Source organism: Vipera ursinii (genome assembly GCF_947247035.1).
Source record: "Vipera ursinii genome assembly, chromosome: 7".
Classification (NCBI taxonomy): domain Eukaryota; kingdom Metazoa; phylum Chordata; class Lepidosauria; order Squamata; family Viperidae; genus Vipera; species Vipera ursinii.
Window position 1 is genome coordinate 52,765,077 of NC_139521.1, and position 21,303 is coordinate 52,786,379.

General features: G+C 40.5%; 1 protein-coding gene across 6 annotated transcripts in view; it reads left to right on the plus strand.

The window, feature by feature from the left end:
- The first annotated feature begins 307 nt into the window (after positions 1 to 307).
- The window catches only part of TRIM2 (tripartite motif containing 2), a 60,831-nt gene continuing 39,835 nt past the window's right edge, over positions 308 to 21,303 (plus strand). The window contains exon 1 of one of the 6 annotated variants that reach the window (XM_083367969.1): positions 308 to 342. Coding sequence is in view for 1 of the 6 variants with exons in the window: in XM_083367972.1 (XP_083224098.1) it covers positions 11,459 to 11,533 (75 nt within the window). In the remaining 5 variants the exon portion in view is untranslated. Of the gene's footprint in view, positions 591 to 11,413; positions 11,534 to 21,303 lie in introns of those variants that run through there. The other 5 variants (XM_083367966.1, XM_083367968.1, XM_083367967.1 and 2 more) reach the window with 5 other exon arrangements.

A 21,303-nucleotide genomic window follows, 5' to 3' on the forward strand; every position in this document is an offset into this window, starting at 1 on the left:
AATTCTCTAAGAAGGGCTATTAGACTGAAAATCTTATTGATGCAGTTCCTTATGTGGCTTTTGTTACAATTTCATCTCATTTTGTCGGTAGTAGAAAAAAAACGTGGCCAGTTTTCATTATTTGCCATTTCCTTTCAAAGCTTAGAATGCAAATGTCACATCTGCTTCAGAGGAGACGCCTTAATCTGGGACATATAGATTATGCAATGTTTCCATGGCAACAGTTGGGGGAAAATTTAGCGCTCTGCAGTTTCCACAGAAACCGCTCCCTGCGGAGACAGGTGCCTTGATGGGAAGGGAAATGAAAGGGATCACGTGATCGCTGCAGCTCCGAGCCGGCGGGTGAGCGTTTTTGTGTATGCGTGTTGTTTTCCGTGCAGGGAGCGGGGTTTGGTTCTTTGCCTGGGTTTACGTGGAGGCGCTGTGGTTGAGAAAAGCCACATTCCGGGAGAAATCGGATATCGAGCACATCAGCTGTAAATTTGCAGCAGTTTAAGAATAATTTTTACATGGAGGCATTCGATCGGTAAATGAAAGCGCCTTGTTTTACGCTCTTCTTGTTTTTTTTTCCCCCCTTAAAGAGCCAACAAGTAAGAAAGGGGATTCGGGACAGGAGATTCTTCTCTGTTGGTGGCTCTTGCATTCACGAATTAAAATGCATGTTTAGGAATCACCTTTATGTAATCAGGGCAGATTTGCGAATGGTTTTACTCTCGATTAATAATAGTGCTTACTTTGTTTTTTTTTAACATTTCCATCCGGTCTCGAGTGTGTTTGCAAGATGCCATAGCATGACTCTTTCACTTAAATAATTGATTTCAGTGCTCAGAGAGGCAAAATGTAGCATTACGCTAAAGGTTTAATGCTGACACATTAATGCACTGGCTATTTTTTTTTTGTGTCTCCTTTTCCCCATCCCTTTTTATGGAGAAAAGCTCCTAACGTGGTTATTAACTCTGGCAGCTGTTTGGTGCATGCAATGGGAAAAGCTGCAGGTAGAGAAGGGGTGGGGGGGAGGAGGATGGAAGTATGTATGTGGCTTTCAGATGGCGACCTCCTTTCCCCCCTGGCCTTGGGCTTATAAAAAGTGGCTTCAAAAGACCTTTTCTCCCTTTTGTCATTATTAGTCGTAGGATCAGTGGACAGATCACACAAACAATTGCAAATGTAAGTAAGTGTTTGTGGTTTCATTGCTGATTTCTAGACTGTTAGTTAAAGGGTAGTATTTTGTTTTGGATTCTTTCCCTACCCTATAATGTAACTTCAGTGTTGTTTTTGAAAGAGCAAGTGACATGAAAGCCGAAAATGAAAGCAATTTTCTTAAAAGGAAGTACTGACCCGTCTTTCAATGGAATGATTTGGTGATGCGGAAAATTTTGGGAACTCTGCAGAAGAAGTAGTGATGTGTGGCAGTAATAAGACAGCAGATTTGTTGAGAGAGCTGAAATTTACGACCTGGAGCCATTACTTTTTAAATGAAAGTTTATGTGTAGTATTAGATTGAGAACCTTGTAAACAATTGCTTATTCCATAGAGCAGGAATTTGTTAATCTATTGCCTGGTTTTAAAAAAATGAAAATAATTCAGAAGTGTTGCTGAGAAATTCTGCAAAATTTTGCGGAAAAGCTGCAGTAAATGGGCATTTATAAGGGATTGTTAAAGCCTGTATGAGAAATGAAAAGAACAATGCCAGAAGGATTGTGAGCAGTGCTTTTGTTTTGTTTTTATAATGAAGCCTTTTGTAATTATATAAAGGGAGGAGGATCTTTCAGTGCCTCCCAAGCTGAATAATAATAATAGTGCTTGGGAAACAGAAGAGTTGTTTTTTCCTCAGTGATTTAGACATGTAGTTTAATGGTAAGAATGTTACCTTTTTCCTAGGGATAAATTTATTTTAGACTGATATCAAAGATTGATCACTGGCATATTTAATATTACTCTTTTTTGCTTGTTTGCTGGCTTTTGCAATATATAGCTATACCAATCTTGTGATTTTAGAATTAACAGCTTTCAGTATCTCATTATATTAGAAACAAAGCCTGCACTTTGAAGTGATGGCTCTTATACTAAATAGCTTTGCATTTGAAAATTACACCCAGAATGCTTATAATTTCCTGTATGAAAAATGAAAAAAAAACAATGCCAGAAGAATAGTGAACAGTTTGCTCTAGTTTTATATCTTTATTTTAAAAATGTGTTATTTGCAGAGCATCAACTTACTACATCCTGTTTCTTAGCTGTGTATTGTTTATGAGACAATTTTTACATGGCTATTAAAGAGTGATGCATGAGATGACAAGAAAGCAATAAAGTCTCAGTCTAAATGATGAAGTGAAATGTGCTATGTAAATTTGAGAGTATGCTATAGACAAGAATTCAAAGTTATGGTAGCACTGGAAAAAAAGGGATTTATGCCAGTCCCAATGTTATGGCCACTGCAGCATCCCCTATGGCAGACATGTCAAACACAAGGCCCGGGGGCCAGATCCGGCCCGCGAAGTGGTTTCATGTGGCCCGCGAAGCCATCCTGGAAACAGTGAGGGAACGGGTCCCACTGCCTTGGCCCTGGCCCAGAGACCCTCCTTCTGCCAGAGACCCTCAGAGACTCCTGCCCAGGCCCCCATAGGCACCCTTGATGCAAACGATGTAGAGCTGGCCATGCCCACCCAGTAGGCCATATGCACTCTAGCCACATCCACCCAGTAGGCCACACCCACCCTGGCCATACCCACACGGCCCCTTGAGGGCAACCGCAATGCTGATGCGGCCCTCAATGAAATTGAGTTTGACACCCCTGCTTATGGTCAGAATCTCTGCAGTCACTTTGGATTATAACATCACAGCAAGTTGTGTCATGTAATCATTCCAAAACTTGCCAGGCTCCCATAAGCAAGGTCAATGGGAAGCTCTGTGTGTGTGGGGGTGTGTGTCTTAGATTGCTTTTTCTCTCAAGGAGCACACAGATTGTGCACTCTGTAGTATTCCTGCCTATTCTCCTTCCACAATACCTGCTTGCCTGTAGCACTATATACCTGTTGAGACTCTTGCCTGTTCCCACCCATATGTCCTAGGGTTATAATAGGAACTAGAATAACTGGGATTACTTTCACTAAATGATGCAATCACGTGACATTGTGCTTTATGTCTATGCACTTAGTGATGACTAATCTGGTCCCAGTTGCCTTTGTAGCCGGAGGGTTGTCCATGCAATTAGTTGGCTTTACAATTTACACTAAACCAATTCTTTTGAAACAAAATGGATTTCTGTAAGATTCAAAATCAACCAAGTTACATAGTAGATTATGTTTCAAATATGGCTAAATATGGATCCAATTCAGGACTTTATTGCCAGCTCTATACGGATTTTAGACCTTACATATTGACTCTGAAGGTAAATGTAGGAAGGATGACATATTAGGTGTTGATAAAGATAGATTCATTTATCAAAGCATATATCCTTTGCTATAGTAATAAAGACTGCTGGGCATTATTGCACTTAACTAGAATCTATATAGGAGGAATCTGAAAAATTGAGCCTACAAAAGCTTCAGGAAAAATGTGTAGAATAAACAAGCAGAAGTTTCCCCCCCCCCCAGAAAATGGAATTGGGAACTAGCAGAATAAAATGGAACACAACTGCTCATAAAAAAATCTAGTTTGATTTAACAAAATTAAGGGAAGAAAGAGTTATTATTATTATTGAATTGTAAGGCGCCCAGAGTCATTGGCAGAGATGGGCAGATACAGAAACTGAATAAATAAATATTCCCAGAGTCCAGTAAATTGAAAAGTATCTTTTATTACAATGCTAATTATGGAAATAACATCATGTCATTGGAGTGAAGACATAATTACACAAATGACATTACTTGATGCAAATGTAATTTGCATATAATGATACCAAGTAGAATGTTGGGCGGTGAAAGTAAAAGGGCACCTGCAGACAAAGGAGAGCAGGTTTGGTGTAATGGTTGAGGCATTAGGCCAGAAACTGGGAGATCAAGAGTTCTAATTCTGCCTTAAAAAGAAAGCTGTTTGAGCTTGGGCCAGTCATTTTCTGTCAGCCCTAGGAAAGAAAGAATGGCAAAAAAAATGGCCAAAAACCCTTGCTAAGCAAGCTGTAGGGACTTGAAAGCTCAAAGAAAAAAAGAGGAGAGAGATTACTACTTCCAGACTCATTTCTGGATGTAATACAGATATTTTGGACTTATTTTTGTTTCTTTCCATGTTTTATATTTTTAAAAAGGCATATGCTACTGACTACGCTAATGTACATATGTAACATCTTTTGCTAGGATACATGACTACTGCTTGTCCAGAATGTGAAAAGTGAAAGATTGTGACTAAACAAAATTTAAATGTACAGATAATACCACCAGAAATTATTTTAGCCTTTTTAATAAATGTTATTGATGTTAAGCTCACCATGGAAAACATCATATATTGTTATGTATAAAAGATAAAGGTAAAGGTTCCCCCGCACATGCGTGCTAGTCGTTTCTGACTTTAGGGGCTGGTGCTCATCTCCATTTCAAAGCTGAAGGGCCAGCGCTTGTCTGAGGACATCTCCATGGTCATGTGGCCGGCATGACTAGATGCCAAAGGCGCACGGAACGCTGTTACCTTCCCACCGTAGTGGTCCCTATTTTTCTACTTGCATTTTTATGTTCTTTCGAACTGCTAGGTTGGCAGAAGCTGAGACGAGTAACAGGTGCTCACTCTGTTATTATTATTCAAAATCCATTTTCCATTCTTAAAGGATTGATTTCTTATGTTTTACCTCAATGTTTTTTTCAAAGAGAAAATCTTAACAATTATCTCAGTTCTCAAATTTCAAAACTGTAGCTTTATGTTACTTCTACTTCAATATTGTATATTTCTGTCCCACATAGAAATTAAAATGCCGCTTCCATTCACATTCAAAGGTTTAGCTTCTTGGGAGGCTTTTCCAGGAAATTCAGTTATAAAATAGTAAAGAAAGGATCAATATTCTCACTCAGTTCCAAACATGCTGGTTATGATGTATTTATTGGTGCTTTTCTTCTTTGGTTGTCAGCAGCTAATGGCTGGTCATAGGAATGTATCCAGTCTTTCTCCTGCTGGTTTGGAGGGCTTTTCTCAGATTAAATGGGAAGACTGCCATGTCTCCGTGATTGACGAGACACCTGTCCTCTTCATCGCCTCTTTGGGTTGACTTTAGGCCCTTTTTAGGGCCCCCAGCAGGGTGAAACTGGGCGCGGAAGGCAGAGCCCTGCCTTCCTGCGTCCATCTCACTGCAACGCAAAACCGGAAGTGATAGCAGTGTTCTGATATCTCAGGGGCTGCCACAAAGAAGAGGGAGTCATGCTATTCTCCAAAGCACCTGAAGGCAGGACAAGAAGCAACAGATGGAAACGAACCAAAGAGAGAAGCAACCTAGAACTTAGGAGAAATTTCCTGACAGTTACAACAATTAATCAGTGGAACAACCTGCCTCCAGAAGTGGTGAATGCTCCAACACTGGAAGTTTTTAAGAAGAGACTGGACAGCCATTTGTCTGAAATGGTATAGGGTTTCTTGCCTGAGCAGGGGCTTGGACGAGATGACCTCCAAGGTCCCTTCCAACCCTGTTATTCTATTCTGTTCTGTTCTGTTCTGTTCCGTTCCGTTCCGTTCCGTTCCATTCCATTCCATTCCATTCCATTCTAAATGTTTGCCAACCTGTATGTATTTGTGATGTTTGCAGCATTTTGGGTCATGTGATTGCCTTTTGTGACTTTCCTAAGGGCTTCTGACAAGTAAAGTCGGGGGGAGCCAGATTCATTTAATAACAATGTGTTTCGCTTAATGACCATGGCTAAAAGGATTGTAAAGATTGTTCACATAACAGTACTGCATAGCAACATAAATTATGGTTCCCATTGTGGTCATAAGTTGAGTTCTACCTGTACATATAGGAAGTTTCTGTAATTGAATTTGAAAAATCATTGATCTAAACTCAATTTTCCTCAGTGTGGGAAATTTATATCTAAATCATCCCATATAATTGTAGTTTCCTAAATCCAAAGATTTAGACAAGATTTTATTTGGAATAAAAATGCAAATACAAGTCATCCTTTGCCAATCCAGCATTGGCTATGCTGGCTTAGAGTTCTGGCCATTATCATCCTAACACATTTGGATGGCATAAGATTTGACAAGGATGCATTATTTTTTTCAGCTTTGCCAAGTAGAAAAACTTTTTTTGATATTTTTAAAAATCTGTTTTGAGAATGTATGATCAAAGTTACATAAATGGCTGGAATTATGCATGCTATATCATAAACTGCTTTAGAATCTGAAATGATTGGGTTCATGGTAATTCAGTAAATAGTAGCCATTCTTCTTTCTGCAGGTAACAATATCTGGAAGAGATAAAAATTGTGTAGTAACAAGGAAAAAAGGTTAACCTTGTCTCTTCTGTGTAGCTGCAGTTGAGATAATTTATATTCACATTTTGTTGTATTTACTAAGATTGAAAAAAATGGCAAATTTGTTAGAAAGTCTCATGTATGTTTTTCCATTTTGTTTTTCAGTGAATTTTGCAATTAGTTACAGCTCTGTTGCGTTGTGCAAAAAGCAGATATTTAAATTAATGCTGCAATAATAGAGGTTCAACTGAGCAAGAGTTGATTAAAAAAACAAATCCAAATGTCATGTGGATGGCACCAGAATCTTCCCATGACATTTTACAAAATTTTTTTGCTGAAAGATTGTATTGTTAAAGCTAACAATTGCTGGTCCTTAGGCAAGCTGAGCAATGGTACTTTTCACGAACTGCCATCAAATGGAGTACTTCACCCACATAAGAGAATGGAAACCAAAACTACAGCTTTGGCATTGTGTTTGCAAAATAGCCTTTCAGAAAGCAAGTAATACATTCTGACAGAAGTTAGGGCAATGGAAAAGATACATCAGACCATATTCAGGCAGTTCAGAAAAAAGTATGAGGTCCTTGTATATGCTGCTGATATATAATTACAGTTTAATTGCTAGTGGCGTAATGTCAGCTTCCCCAAAGAGTCAGGTAACTAAAATTGTTAGAACTGTATCTACTTGTTTACCATATCTAATCTGGCACCCAGAGCCCTGATGAACTATGTGAATGTCATCTAATGATTCCACCAAGAAATTATGATTGTTTTGAGGAATATGTTATGAAACAGTCATTCATTCTATCCTAGAAAGTATTTCAAGTGAAGCACTAATCCTTAAAGTAGCAAGATAAACACTATCCTCTTCTGAGAGAAAAGCTCTTCAGAATAATTTTATTTCACTCTTTTTCCCCAGGATGTAACAATATTATGTGTAATCTGTGCATATATATATGTACGTGGTCTACCTGTATTAGGAGTTGATAATCAACCTATAGTTTATATATTTTGGACCATAAATCTTAGCCACCTTATTTAGGGGGTAGCCGTGTGCAAAATATTGAGAATTCAATTTGGTTTGCATACAATTGGGGGAAGAAGTGGGCTTTTCTCAGTCTCCCATTCTCTTTTTAAGAATAATACACTGTATTTTAATCAGACATTAACCAAAGAGGCTGATCATTGGCTGGAACTGTTAATAAGTTACAAAGACTGTTGTAATCATTGTAGAAGTGTTTGAACTTGAAGCGCTGATTTGAGTTTGAAACACTTTCAGAATTATAGAGACAGCCAGTCCCAAATGTGAAAACAAGCCGTTTCAATTTTGAAATGTTTTATAGAATTCCCTGTAGGCTTCCCTGATAATTTTTCCTCTTTTTCTTGGAGGATTCCGCCCCGAGGTCCCGGGAGTGAGGATGAGCAGCCTCCTGAGCTCCGGCTGGTGTATTTGAATGCCAGGTCGGTCATTAATAAGGCTCCTCTCGTTCGAGACTTGGTCGAGGGTGAGCAGGCTGACCTGGCTTGCATCACGGAGACCTGGTTGGGCCCAGAGGGCGGTGTACCTCTGGTTGATCTTTGCCCACCAGGTTTCCGGGTGCTGCACCGGCCTCGGGCTCAGGGTAGGGGTGGGGGAGTGGCTGTTGTTGTGAGGGAGACCTTGTGTCCGCGGGAGGCCACCGTTTCCCAGACAGTCGGGTGTGAGTCTCTCTTTTTGAGATGCGGCCCTGGTGCGCAGTTGGGCTTGCTGCTGGTGTACCTTTCGCCTAGTCACGCAGCAGCAGCCCTGCCTGAGCTGCTTGATGTCCTCTCTGGGCTGGTGGTTGAGTTCCCGAAACTTATAGTTTTGGGGGACTTCAACCTACCATCGCTGGGAGGATCATCTGAGTTGGCTCGGGAGTTCATGGCTTCCATGACGGCCATGGACCTGACGCAAGTAATTACGGGACCGACTCATGAAGGAGGCCACACCCTTGACCTTGTTTTCTTGTCTGGACGGTGGTTAGATGATCTTGGTGGGGGCTCTCCAATTATTATGCCCCTGTCATGGACCGATCATCATCTCCTGCGGCTGGTCTTCCGTTTTGCCACCCCCCGCCGTGGGGGTTTGGAACCACTCAAATGGTACCGCCCCAGACGCTTAATGGATCCTCAGAGGTTCCAGGCGGCGCTGGGGTCCCCACCTGCCTCCCTCGCTCACAGCTCGGCCGAGGCCTTAGTGGAAGCCTGGGAAAGGACGGCCACTGAGGCCCTTGACCGAGTTGTACCCTTGCGGCCCCTGACCCGGTGCAGATCCCGTCGGGCTCCATGGTTTTCTGCGGAGCTCCGGGAGATGAAGCGTCGGAGACGGGGCCTAGAGAGCGGTTGGAGGGCCAGCCGATCCGAACCCGACCGATTGCGACTAAGAGCCTATATTAGGTCTTATCTCGCTGCAATTAGGGAGGCGAGGTCCAACCACTTCGCCACCCTTATTGCGTCCGCAGATAATCGCCCGGCTGCCCTGTTTAGGGTGACTCGCTCCCTCCTAAATCAGGAGGTGAGGGAGGATCCCTTGCAGGGACGTGCCGAGGAGTTTAACCAACATCTGTCGGACAAAATCGCTCGGATTCGGACCGGTTTGGATTCTGACTGGGCAGAGTCTGACGATCAGGACACGGGTGGTCTTGTCGATATCATCTGGGAGGAGTTTGATTCTGTGACTCCGGAGGAAGTGGACAGGATCATGGGGAGGCTGAGCACCACCACATGTTTACTGGACCCGTGCCCTTCCTGGCTGGTTTATGCAGCCCGGGAGAGGACACGCAGCTGGTTCCAGGCAGTTATATCGGCTTCTTTGAGTGAGGGTATCTTCCCCGCCGTCTTGAAGGAGGCGGTGGTGAGGCCTCTCCTCAAGAAGCCTGCCTTGGACCCAGCTGTATTGAACAACTTTCGTCCTGTCTCCAACCTTCGCTTTCTTGCGAAGGTTGTTGAGAGTGTGGTGGCGCATCAGCTCCCTCTGGTCCTGGATGAAGCGGATTATCTAGACCCGTACCAATCGGGTTTCAGGCCCGGGCACAGCACGGAGACGGCATTGGTCGCGCTGGTGAATGATCTCTGGAGGGCTCGAGACAGGGGGCATTCCTCTGTCTTAGTCCTATTAGACCTCTCGGCGGCTTTCGATACCATCGACCATGGTATCTTGCTGCGGCGTCTCAGGGGACTGGGAGTGGGAGGCACAGTTTTACAGTGGTTCTCCTCCTATCTCTTGGGACGTTCGCAGTCGGTGTTGGCAGGGGGGCAGAGGTCGACCGCGAGGTCTCTCATTTGTGGAGTTCCTCAGGGGTCGGTCCTCTCGCCTCTCCTGTTCAACATCTACATGAAGCCGCTGGGTGAGATCATTCGTGGCTTTGGAGTTGGGTATCATCAGTATGCTGATGATACCCAACTTTTCTTTTCGACCCCAAACCACCCCAGTGATGCCCTCAACGTGATGTCCCGTTGCCTGGAGGCGGTTCGGGTCTGGATGGGGAGGAACAGACTCCAGCTCAACCCCGACAAGACTGAGTGGCTTTGCATACCTTCATCCCGGGTTTACTCGGACATTCCATCTCTAGCTATGGGGGGTGAATCATTACCCCCCGTAGATAGGGCTCGCAACTTGGGGGTCCTCCTAGATTCACGGCTCACCTTGGAAGATCATATAGGAGCCGTGACTAGGGGGGCCTTCGCACAGGTTCGCCTGGTGCGTCAGTTGCGGCCCTATCTTAGCCGGGATGATCTATGCACAGTCACTCATGCGCTCGTGTCCTCTCGTCTGGACTACTGCAACGCTCTCTACATGGGGTTGCCCTTGAGGACCACTCGGAAGCTCCAACTGGTACAGAATGCAGCCGCGAGAGTGGTGTTGGGAGTCTCCCGATACTCCCACGTTACACCTCTGCTCCGTGAGCTGCATTGGTTGCCAGTTGCCTTCCGGGTGAGATTCAAGGTACTGGTAACGGTATTCAAAGCACTCCATGGCATGGGGCCGGAGTACCTCAGGGAACATCTGCTGCCGGCATCAAGCTCCCTGCGCCCTGTGCGTTCCCACAGAGAGGGCCTCCTCAGGGTGCCACCGATCAGAGAATGTCGATTGGTGGCCCCCAGGGGGAGATCCTTCTCTGTGGGCGCTCCGGAGCTGTGGAATCAGCTACCGGTAGAGCTCCGGACGGCGCCCGATCTTCGCTCCTTTCGTCGCGATCTTAAGACATTTCTGTTTGTACAAGCCGGCCTAGCCTGAGGGGGAGTATTGGGGTTGTTTTATCTCTCGCTTTTTAATTTTTTTTGGGGGTTTTTAGCGTTGTATTTATATTGTTCTTAACTAGGGCTATTGTTTAATCCTGTTTTAATGTTTGTATTCGCTATTTTATTCTGCCCTGTGAACCGCCCTGAGTCCTCAGGGAGAAGGGCGGTATATAAGTGTTATTAAATTAAATTAAATTAAATTACTTCAGGGGTGGGCTACTTTGGCCCCTTTATGGCCTGTGGACTTCAGCTCCCAGAATTCCTGAGCCAGCATGGTTGTAAAGGGGTCATAGTGACCCACCTCTGCTCTAGTGGAAGGCTAATCTGAGAAATACTGTCCAAAAGTCATGGCATGGCATTTGTTACCAGATTTGGCAATTTAAAGCTGTTATCTACTTGGCATTGTAATTTTCAGTGCAAAATAAAATGTCCCACGGTCTGTCTACTCTATACTTTTAAAAGTCTATTGGACTCGTAGAAAACATTACGTGATGGCCTAACATGTAGGAATTAGAGCTGACGCCTTCCATAGAATGATTTACTTTTTCCCTGTGCAAAGCATTTTTAGCTCCTATTCATTTATGAGCACAGTTATTCTTGTGGGCTTTTCTCATTCCCCCACTCTCCTTTTAAGAATGAAACACTATATCTTAACCAAACAGTTGCCAAAGAGGCTGATGATTGGCTGGAACTGTCCCATGAGAATACGTCCCACCTCTTTGGTTGTGCTGACAAGCTGTTTATGTTTTTGCAAGGCTACTCTTTAATTCAGCCTCATGATCGCTATAATGGGACCAATTGTCTGAATGCTGCTGGGAGCAAACTCTTTTCCCCAAAGAGACTATATTTCAATCCCTGGAAAGACTTATAATGGAATGCCTGTAAGTAAGCTTTGAATTATCTCTCTTTCTCTCTCTTTCTCTCTCTCTCTCTCTCTCCCACCGCCAGCACTAGTTCTTTCTTTTCTCTTTCTTATGTACTTCTGAGATTGGAAAAATCCTAAAAATATTTCAGAAGCTGGATTTGGGCAATTTGTCATATTTTTCTTGGTGTGTTCTGGAAGGCTCTCTTAAATTGGAAGAAGAATATTACTTTGTGTTTGATGACATGTTTGCTAAAATTTCCATCAAACAACTATGAGATTATCTTGCAGGGAAGCAGTAGGAAAAACAGTGAAATAAGATTAATAGGACACAGTGATTAAAGATAGCATTTTAAAAGAAATATGAAAATGATCGCAAGCAAGTTCTCTAAAGCCTTTGAAAGAAAATATACTGATGTACAGAAAGACATCAAATAATTGTTTTGTGCCTGCACTGGAGTGGGGGCATAGATTATGATCAGAAAGTAACAAAATCCTTTAAAAAGTACTGAACTGTGGCATTACATGATGTATTTCTAATATCCCATATCAAAATAATTCATCCTCACAAAGTGTACAAAACATTTTCTGGATTCTTAGACTAATATGAATAAGGTTATCCTAAACATTTGGAGTTAAGAAAACATTTCTATAATTTTACAAAACAAAATGTGGATTCTTTATAGAGGTATAAAGATAACTGAAAACATTAAAACTATTTTATAAACTTAAAATCTTTGTTTTAAAAAATGTCCTACCCAAACACATTGATGAAATAATATATTATCATAGTACTGGAAATTAGAAAATGAGTAATCCCTCAAATTTAGATTAGGTGGGGGTTTTTTACAGTTTATGAAAACCGAATTCCCAAATTGACTCAATATATAGTGATAATTTACTACCCAGATATGAAATATATACCACTGATAAATAACTTTAGAATTGTGCTGTGTAATATTGAGCTGAAAGCATATTCAAATCTCTATGAATCTTATATTCTAAACACATTGATTGAAATGCAAAAACTGGCCTCGGTATCACCTCAAAAACATGCCTAAAACCCATCGCTATCTCCACCAACATATGCAAGGTAATTCAAAGCCCAAAGGCCTGTAGAAAGGGCAATAAGGAAATTTTTGTATTCCCTGACGTTCTGTACAACATGTTTGTAGGAGCACCAAAACATGGGTTGCCTGTATGGGGAAAGATTTATTGGAAAATGGATTTGTGTTTCCAAAGAAAATAACTTGTGGTTTAAAAAAAGCTTTCTCTGTTGCTTCTGTCTGTAAAGCAATAACCATATTAATTTTCCTCTAATAATGGCTTCAGCTCTCTGATCTGACTATTATATTTATCAGGAATGGTTATATCCAAGTTCTGGAGTCTTTATTCAATATAATATACAAAGCTATGCATTTTGCAAATGGAATTAAAGCCATATGATTTTGTTTTTGTGAAAGAATATGTATATTATGTACATTTGAAATAGAATATTACTTTAAAAATGACAAATTCATTAAGAATATATTTGGCAACAATTTACTATCTTGATAAATAATTTCCACAGTCCATGTGACACTATCACTTAATAAATCAGGGTGCGATGACATATAGATAATCAAAATTAGACGGAGAGAAAATTTTCAAACTCCCAGAGAAGTTCTAGACCCCAGGTTTTTAATCAAGACCACTGAACACGTCTTCCATTTTCCTGACTGTTCACAATTTACTTGCCTTTTATTTCTAACCACGATGATAGAACTGTGTACAGCCACAAGAAATAAAGCAGTTTTAATTGCCCTTAATAAGGGACGTGGGATCTGAAGCATATTGGGCTGCACAATAAACTTTTCATGGGCAATCTGAAGCAACTTTGATAGCATTGGCACACTAAAGTAGAAAGTAGTTACAATAGCAGTGCCCTACTGTGCCATTTAGTTTCCCAGAGTACCTCTCATTTAAGGCCACTGCAGGACACTGGGGAATTTAAATGGAACTAGATTTAATTAGGATGTGCTGCTTGGAACATGTTCTTTTATCACTTTTTAAGATGCAAAGACATGTACCATAGGATTCATGCTCTGGTACTTAAAATGCAAGTATCTATCTAAGAATATTGATAATGGTATTGGCTATAACTGTGTAAAACCAATAACTAGGACCTGAAAGCTTTTGATTACAAGATTCCAATAACGTTCAGCTGTTTATTGTGAAAAGCAGGATATAAGTTCACCAGGGTATAGTTCTAGTGGGATAGAACAGAAATTTGGTGTACAAAGTTTCGGATTCAGTTCCTGGAATTTCTATGCAGGATTGAGAAAACTGTTGTGTAAAATTTTGGAGAGCCATTACCATTCAATACAAACTTAAGTTTTCAGTTTGGTACTCTCCCCCAAGGGCTGTCAAAGATAAACAAGCAATCCAAGAAGGAAAGCCCCCAAATATTCTCTGACATCCGTTTTCTAACTTGAGTTCTTCTTTGCTCTTCGATAATTCTCAGAATTTTTAGCTGTCTGTGTTTCAAATAATGCAAAATAGTTGAAAAGTCATGTGCAAAATAGCATTCTAAACTTAATGTGTTCTTAAAAGCATTGGTAAAATAACTTAAAATAGGAATGAAGAAACATGCAGACTTGTTCTCGGGTTGCTTAATTTAATGCTCTTCATTTCTTTGGATAGCTATTCAGCGGCTGAACAGCTCCGGTGATGCAGACTAGAAATTCTGGGAATTGTAATTTCATATATCTAGTAGGTGATAAGTTTGGAAAAGTCTGAAAGTCAATAGACCTGATATATAGTATACAAAAAATACAAAGCTAAATATTCTTATTTGTGGCTTAAAGTGTGACATTAAGAATTTTTTTAAAATAAAACTCTTGATTTGACTAATAATTGCTGATGTTAATACAGCAAAATCAAGTTTTGTTATAATCCTTCATCTGAACAGGCTGTCCTGTAATGATAGATAGTTACATATGTATGCTATAAGGCTAAATCAGGGTAGTACAAATGCCAGCTCATTTAATTCAGCTTATTTTTTGCATTGTACCGTCTGTGATAATTTTTCCAGACCTACCTTTTACATTAAGGCAACCATTTGGGAATCAGCAGCCCCTAATGATCCTATGTAACTTACTTGATTGCTTTCATACATCTGCATGTAAACCTAATTGGGGACTGGTTCCTTTTGTAGCTAAATTCTACAGAATTGGGGCGTGGGGTATTTATATTTCATGCATGCTTGAATATTTGAACAGAGTTCTGCCTCTGAGAGTCTTCATGCCATATCAGTCAATTATTGTCATTCCAGTGAATTGTGTGATATACTAAGGATCTGATACAATAATTGAATGCTTTATTCTTTTCATGATTACATAATACAGCAGACAGATCTTCACTGATGGGTAATATTATACTACTACTACTCCCAGCCCATTTCAGGTGCATCCCTGTTTTCCAGCTCTGCTTCAAACTTTGTGTTTTCTGACTTGAGCTATCTTTCATACCAGATGGTTTGTAATACTTCTTTCTATTTGATAACACCTCCTGCTCCAATCGGCTGTAGTGCCTGGCATGCCCTCTTCAGGTTGTTCAAGGTTAGGCTAGGACAAGGGTCTTCAAACCTGGCCCTTTTATGACTTGCGGACTTCAACTCCCAGAATTCCTCATCCAGGCACGCTGGCTGAGGAATTCTGAGAGTTGAAGTCCACAAGTCATAAAAGGGCCAGGTTTGAAGACCCCTGGGCTAGGACCTAGCCCAGGAGTAGGCAACCTTGGCTCTTTTATGTCTCGTGGACTTCAACTCCCAGAATTCCTGAGCCAGCCAGTTGGCTCAGGAATTCTGGGATTTGAAGTCCACAAGTCATAAAATAGCCAAGGTTGCCTATCCCTGGGTTAGCCTAACCTTGAACAGCCTGTCCTGGCTATGTGTTCTTTGCTGGTTGGCAATTAATCCAGGGATAGCTGTTATGGTAATGAAATGTGCCCAACCTAGAAGCTTGTGCTCCATTCAACCCTTTCATGTCTCTGTGGGCATTGTTTAGTTTCTCTCTAGGCTGAATAAAGCATATTCCCCTTGCTTTTCTACATCCTGTCTAAAGTTCAGCAAAGTTTCCTTCCCTTTTCCTTAATTTTTAAGCTACAATATGGGGACATTGTTCTTTGTTCAAGTGGCAGCTATTCCTTGGATTTACAAAGTAGCATAGAAAGAGCCACCTCATTGCTTACGTTAAAATAAAGAATGTTTTTGATATTTTTCTGATTGCATTTTGTAAGTGATGTAGTTACTGTTCTTTTGCCACTGCTTTTCTAAACACTGTAAAAGTTCTTTGCATTAATTTTCACCAAGATGCCATGTATGAAAGTGTTAAAAAAACACTTCTATTGAGATTTCTGACAGTAATTGTGAGTGTGAAATTCAAAATGCAGACAAGGAGAGGAAAATGTCATTCCTTCGAGCCTGGCTTTTTTGGGAAGTGGGGGAGGTGGAGTGTTGTCCTATGTGAGGTCAGAAGTTGGCACATTAAAAGTTTTTTGCTGAGTAAAACCTCTGTTTGGGAATTTTGAACACTGCAGATTAAAGCACAGAAAATTAACCTTGGCAGCTTGAAGATGTGTGGACTTTAACTCCCAGAACTGTCTTAAATAATGTACTTTTATTATAGGTGTTTCACAGCACACTTGTTAACCTTGTGAACTTTCAGGCTTCCTCATTCTGTTATATATTCAAGATGGACAGTATTTAATATTTTATTGTTATGTACGGTATATGTAGGGGTGTGAGTCCATACATATGCTGTATATAGTATGTTTTAGGTGTGTGTCATGTATGTGCTCCACTTTGAGAGCGGGCAACTAAATTCATTTTTAATGTGTGCCGTTGTGCCCACATGACAATAAAGATTATCTTGTCTTCCAAATAATTATGAATGTGCAACTTCCAAAATGTCCAACTAGCAGCTTTTGTCTGAAACTTCTGGGCAGCTGTAATTCAAGCACATTTGGAGAGCTTCATGTTGGAAAAGGCTGCTAGGAAGTTGGGAGTGATTTGTTTTTCAGGTTCAGTGCTTGGGGTTATGATTTTAAATAGCATTCTAGGCCTATAAAACTATTAGGGCATACTAGGCCTAATAAAAATGGATGCGTAAATAAACAAATGAAGGATATGTATGGCTAGAATAGATCAGAATTTACTTTTTAAAAGAAACTTTCATTAATTCATTTTTGCACATTTCTGTAGTTTATAAACAGGTTGCACATTTCCCCCCCTGAAATACGAATTCTCAGTGTATCTTGGATTCTTTTCAGAGAAAGGCCGACATAAATATCTTAGTACCTTCCAACCCATGTCCATGCCAACACAGGCTGATGGGAACTGAAGTAAAAAATTGGAGGCATCTTATTGCCACTGAAGGTAGTCCTAGACTTATGTCCATTCATTTAGCGACTGTCTGGAGCTACAGTGGCACTGCAAAAAGTTACATCCTCATACTTTTAGCCATTGCAGCCATTCCCCACTGTCATGTGATCAGGACTTGGGTGCTTGCAGTCAGCATGTATGTACAACAGTTACAGCGTTCAGGGTCACATGATCACCATTTGGGACCTTCCCCAGGAGGCTTCCGACAAGAAAAGTCAATGGGGGAGCCATTAAACATGCATTTAATCACTGCATGTTTCGCTTAATAACTGCAGTGATTCACTTTAACAACCATGACCAAAAAGGTCATAAAATTGAGTGTGGCTCACTTAATAGGTGCATCACTTAGAGCTGTTGTGGGGAAAATAGGAGGATTGTAAAAATAATAAAGATGGGATATAATTGAATAAATGGGTCCCAAACAATGGCTTGAGTTATAATAGCATTATAGCAACTGAGTCTAACTGTACAATAATAAGTGTTACTTAGTACATGTAATTTATTCCATAGCATTTATCATAATTTATTCCCATGTGTTTTTGTACTAGATTAAAAACAGTAGAGATAAAACACTTGGAATCCTATCTTTAGTTTACATTCTTAGTTATCAGCATACAGCACTTACTGCAGTAAATGTAGCTTGTTGGAGTCAAACCACCGCTGATACCAATGCTATTTGCTTCAGTTAAAATTAAAAAGCTCCTATCCAATATTTATAAAATAAATGATGGAGCTCACATATGCACAGGCTCCCTCATCGGCATCTCACCGGAAGTCCCAATAAAACACACTGTGTTTATTTTATTTTTTTATTTTTTTATTTTTATTATATTTATATACCGCCCTTTCCCGAGGGACTCAGGGCGGTTTACAGGGTGGTTAAAACAAAAAATACAAAAGTTAAAAACAGATTAAAAAAAATTATATCCGTCCCTGAACAAATAAAACCCTAGTTAAAATTAAAATTAAAATTAAAATTCTCAGCCTGGGCCAGAGAGCTCGAAGAGCCAGGTCTTCAGGTCCCAGCGGAGCAAACGGAGGTCGGGGGCGGTCCTAAGCTCCACTGGCAGCTGGTTCCAAAGGGCAGGCGCACCCACTGAGAAGGCCCTATCCCTGGGTGTTGTCCGCTGGCAGTCTCTTACCGGCGGTACCCTGAGAAGACCCTCCCTGTGGGAGCGCACTGGACGAAGGGAGCTTGATGCCGGCAGCAGGTGTTCCCTCAGATAACCCAGACCCAAGCCATTTAGAGCTTTATAGGTCATCACCAGCACCTTGAATCTCACCCGGAGGGTAACCGGGAGCCAATGCAGCTCGCGGAGTAGAGGTGTTACATGGGAGTATCGGGAAACCCCCATCACAACTCGCGCGGCCGCATTCTGCACCAGCTGAAGCCTCCGAGTGGTCCTCAAGGGCAGCCCCATGTAGAGAGCGTTGCAGTAGTCTAAACAGGAGGTCACGAGCGCATGAGTGACTGTGCGTAGGGCATCTCGGTCCAGATAGGGTCGCAACTGGCACACCAGGCGAACCTGGGCAAAAGCCCCCCTGGTCACGGCTCCTATATGGTCTTCAAAATTGAGTCGTGCATCCAGGAGGACGCCCATTTTGTTGTATACTTGTTGATTAGAGGCATATTTATATAGCCACAAATTTACATTATTGAGAAATGTAAAGGACATGAAGATGCTAAGAGACAAGAGCTCCCAAATTCAGCTACTAATTTGGTTTACTTCCATTCAAATACTGTAAAGATTTCTTAAGTAACATAGATTTAGTGTTAGATTATGTATAATAGCTACAAAGAGGGGATGTTTATGAGACAAATAAAATTAATAGCAATTCATTTTTTTATACTTTTAATAATTTTATTCATAAAATTAGGCATTTTAGCTTTTGAAATAAACAATGATCTGTTATGGATCAAAGCTTCTAGAAACACTAATGTCATGCACCATAGTATAAAGTATGCTAGATGCAGTAATTAAGCAAACATTGGATTTTGTGTAAGTATCCTACTCTCTCTTATATAGCACAGAGGAAATACTGTATTGCTAAATTAAGACCAAAGTTAATCTCAGATATGTAAAATATGCAGTACGTATTAGGGAATTTCCTATCTAATTTTCTTTTTTGCTTGGTGAGTTTCCAAACAAACAAACTTCATGTTTTGTTATCTTGAGACAAAAAATGATTAAACCGTTTCATAAAAAGTTTGTAATGGAAAAACTAAATTGACAAATAAAAGAATTATCACAGTAACATGCAGTAGTTTTCAGATATCTTTTTTAATCTCTACATCAGGGGTCCCCAATTCCTGGTCCATGGACTGGTGTCGGGCTGCAGCATGCCAGCATCTGTTCTGCACATACAAGCAAAGCCCCATCCATGGGATGCAGGCAGCACACAAAACCACGCACTCTCTGGTCCGTGGAAAAGCCTTTCTCCACAGAACCGGTCCCTGGTGCCCAAATGGTTGGGATTCTCTGTTCTACATGGTATTTTTTTTGAGCTCCCTATTATTTTTTCGGCTTGGTTTTTCAGTTTTTGTCTCTTTAAAAAAATCTAAACAAACTAATTTTAAAGTTTAAAGAATATTTTTATTATTTTTGAAATGTACTATCTCAAACCAACCGGACCTAACTGGCCTATAGAACTTATGTTATACATACACTATAGAAATAGACTACCGGTAATACAAGAAGTTCATAGTTATTCATCAAAATATGGGGGTCTGCAATTAGAAAGAAACTTTTCTCCATTATGGTTGACTTGTGAAAAGTAATTCCTTATTGGAAGACAATATTCAAAGATGTTAGAATAATAACTACAGAAAAAGTAGAAGAATTGGATTTTTATATAGTTTTGAGAAAGATAATTATTAACTTTTTTTTTTGGAATTATAGCATTCTTATCCCTGGCTGCAAAATTCAAAATTACTGAAAATTAAAATGTGTAGATAACCTATCATTGAATAATTGGTATGCTAAAGTATGATCAAATGGTAGTACAGATGGAAAAAATTATGAATGAAATTCCAATACTAACGTCTGAGAGGAATTATATTTTTTATCAGATCTGGAAAGATTATACAAGGATGTTAGTAATAATTCCGATAAACAGAGTATTATGTATAACCTATAGTTGAATAGTGAGATATATTCTTCTGGCTATTATCTAGTATTGTACTCAAGTTTCTTCTTGCATTACAGAATATGAAAAAATAATAGACAATAAAAATCCAAATAATTAAAATAATCTAATTCAGTTTATATTTATTTTATTAGATTTAACCCCCATATTTATTTCTTGATAGTTAACATAAAAAGTTACAGTTATGGAATATGGAGCTGCTGGCTACAGTTAATCCTCAAAAGCCATACAAGTGATATTTTTATTTGCTTTGAGAAGTTCATGAGAGTCATAGCTATCCATGCTTCAGAGAGTAAACTATTCCAGAGGGGAGCTGCTACAGAAAATGCTCACCTTAGGTCATTTCATACACAAATCCTGATGCATGGGTACCCTAAATAGGTGTTACGTAAATGTCTGGGCAGCGTAGGAAGAAACTATTAGAGAAAAGCAAGTCCCTAAAATATCCAGACCTTCAAGCCATAGAGGATATTATACGTAGCAAGCAGCAACTTGAATTGCACTTGGAAACCTAGTGGTAAGTGGCGCAGCTTTCATGGCAGTACTGTGATTTGAACATTAAACATCCATCTTGCTGCATTCTGGATTAGTTGAAGTTTGTGGGTGACGTTCTGATACAGCCCCACATATAGCAAATTATAATAGTCTAATCAAGAAGGCAGAGAAATGAATAACTATATCCAGTTCATTCTGTTCCAGGCTGTAGCTGGGGCACTAGTCAAAGCTAGATAATATTCCTTCTGGCTACAGTTTCCACTTCTTTTTGAGTAGGAGCCTTGAGTCCAGGAGAACATCCAGACCTTCTACGACAAGGGTGTCAAACTGCCGGCCCACAGGCTGGATGCATCATGCCGAAAATGCGCCCACCCCGTTGCCAGCAATGGGAAAAAAGTCACGATATGTCATGACACGTCATGTGACGTTGCAAGTTTGACACCCCTGTTCTAGGAGAACACGGAACCCATTAGGAGCCAAAAATATAGTTGTCCCTCTGGATTAACAAGTTCTACTTGTTTTGAGATGAGTGTCAGCCTGTTCCTGCTGCTTCCAGAAATCATATGACTTCCACCACATTTCCCAGTGAGCCTAAGTGGACATGTATGTCACCTGCATGTACAACCTATCACTTTCTTCCATGCTTTTATACGAAGCCCTTGACCATACTTTTTACATCACAAAAGCAAGATGTCATGTGACTACATTCCTTTTATTTTGTTCAT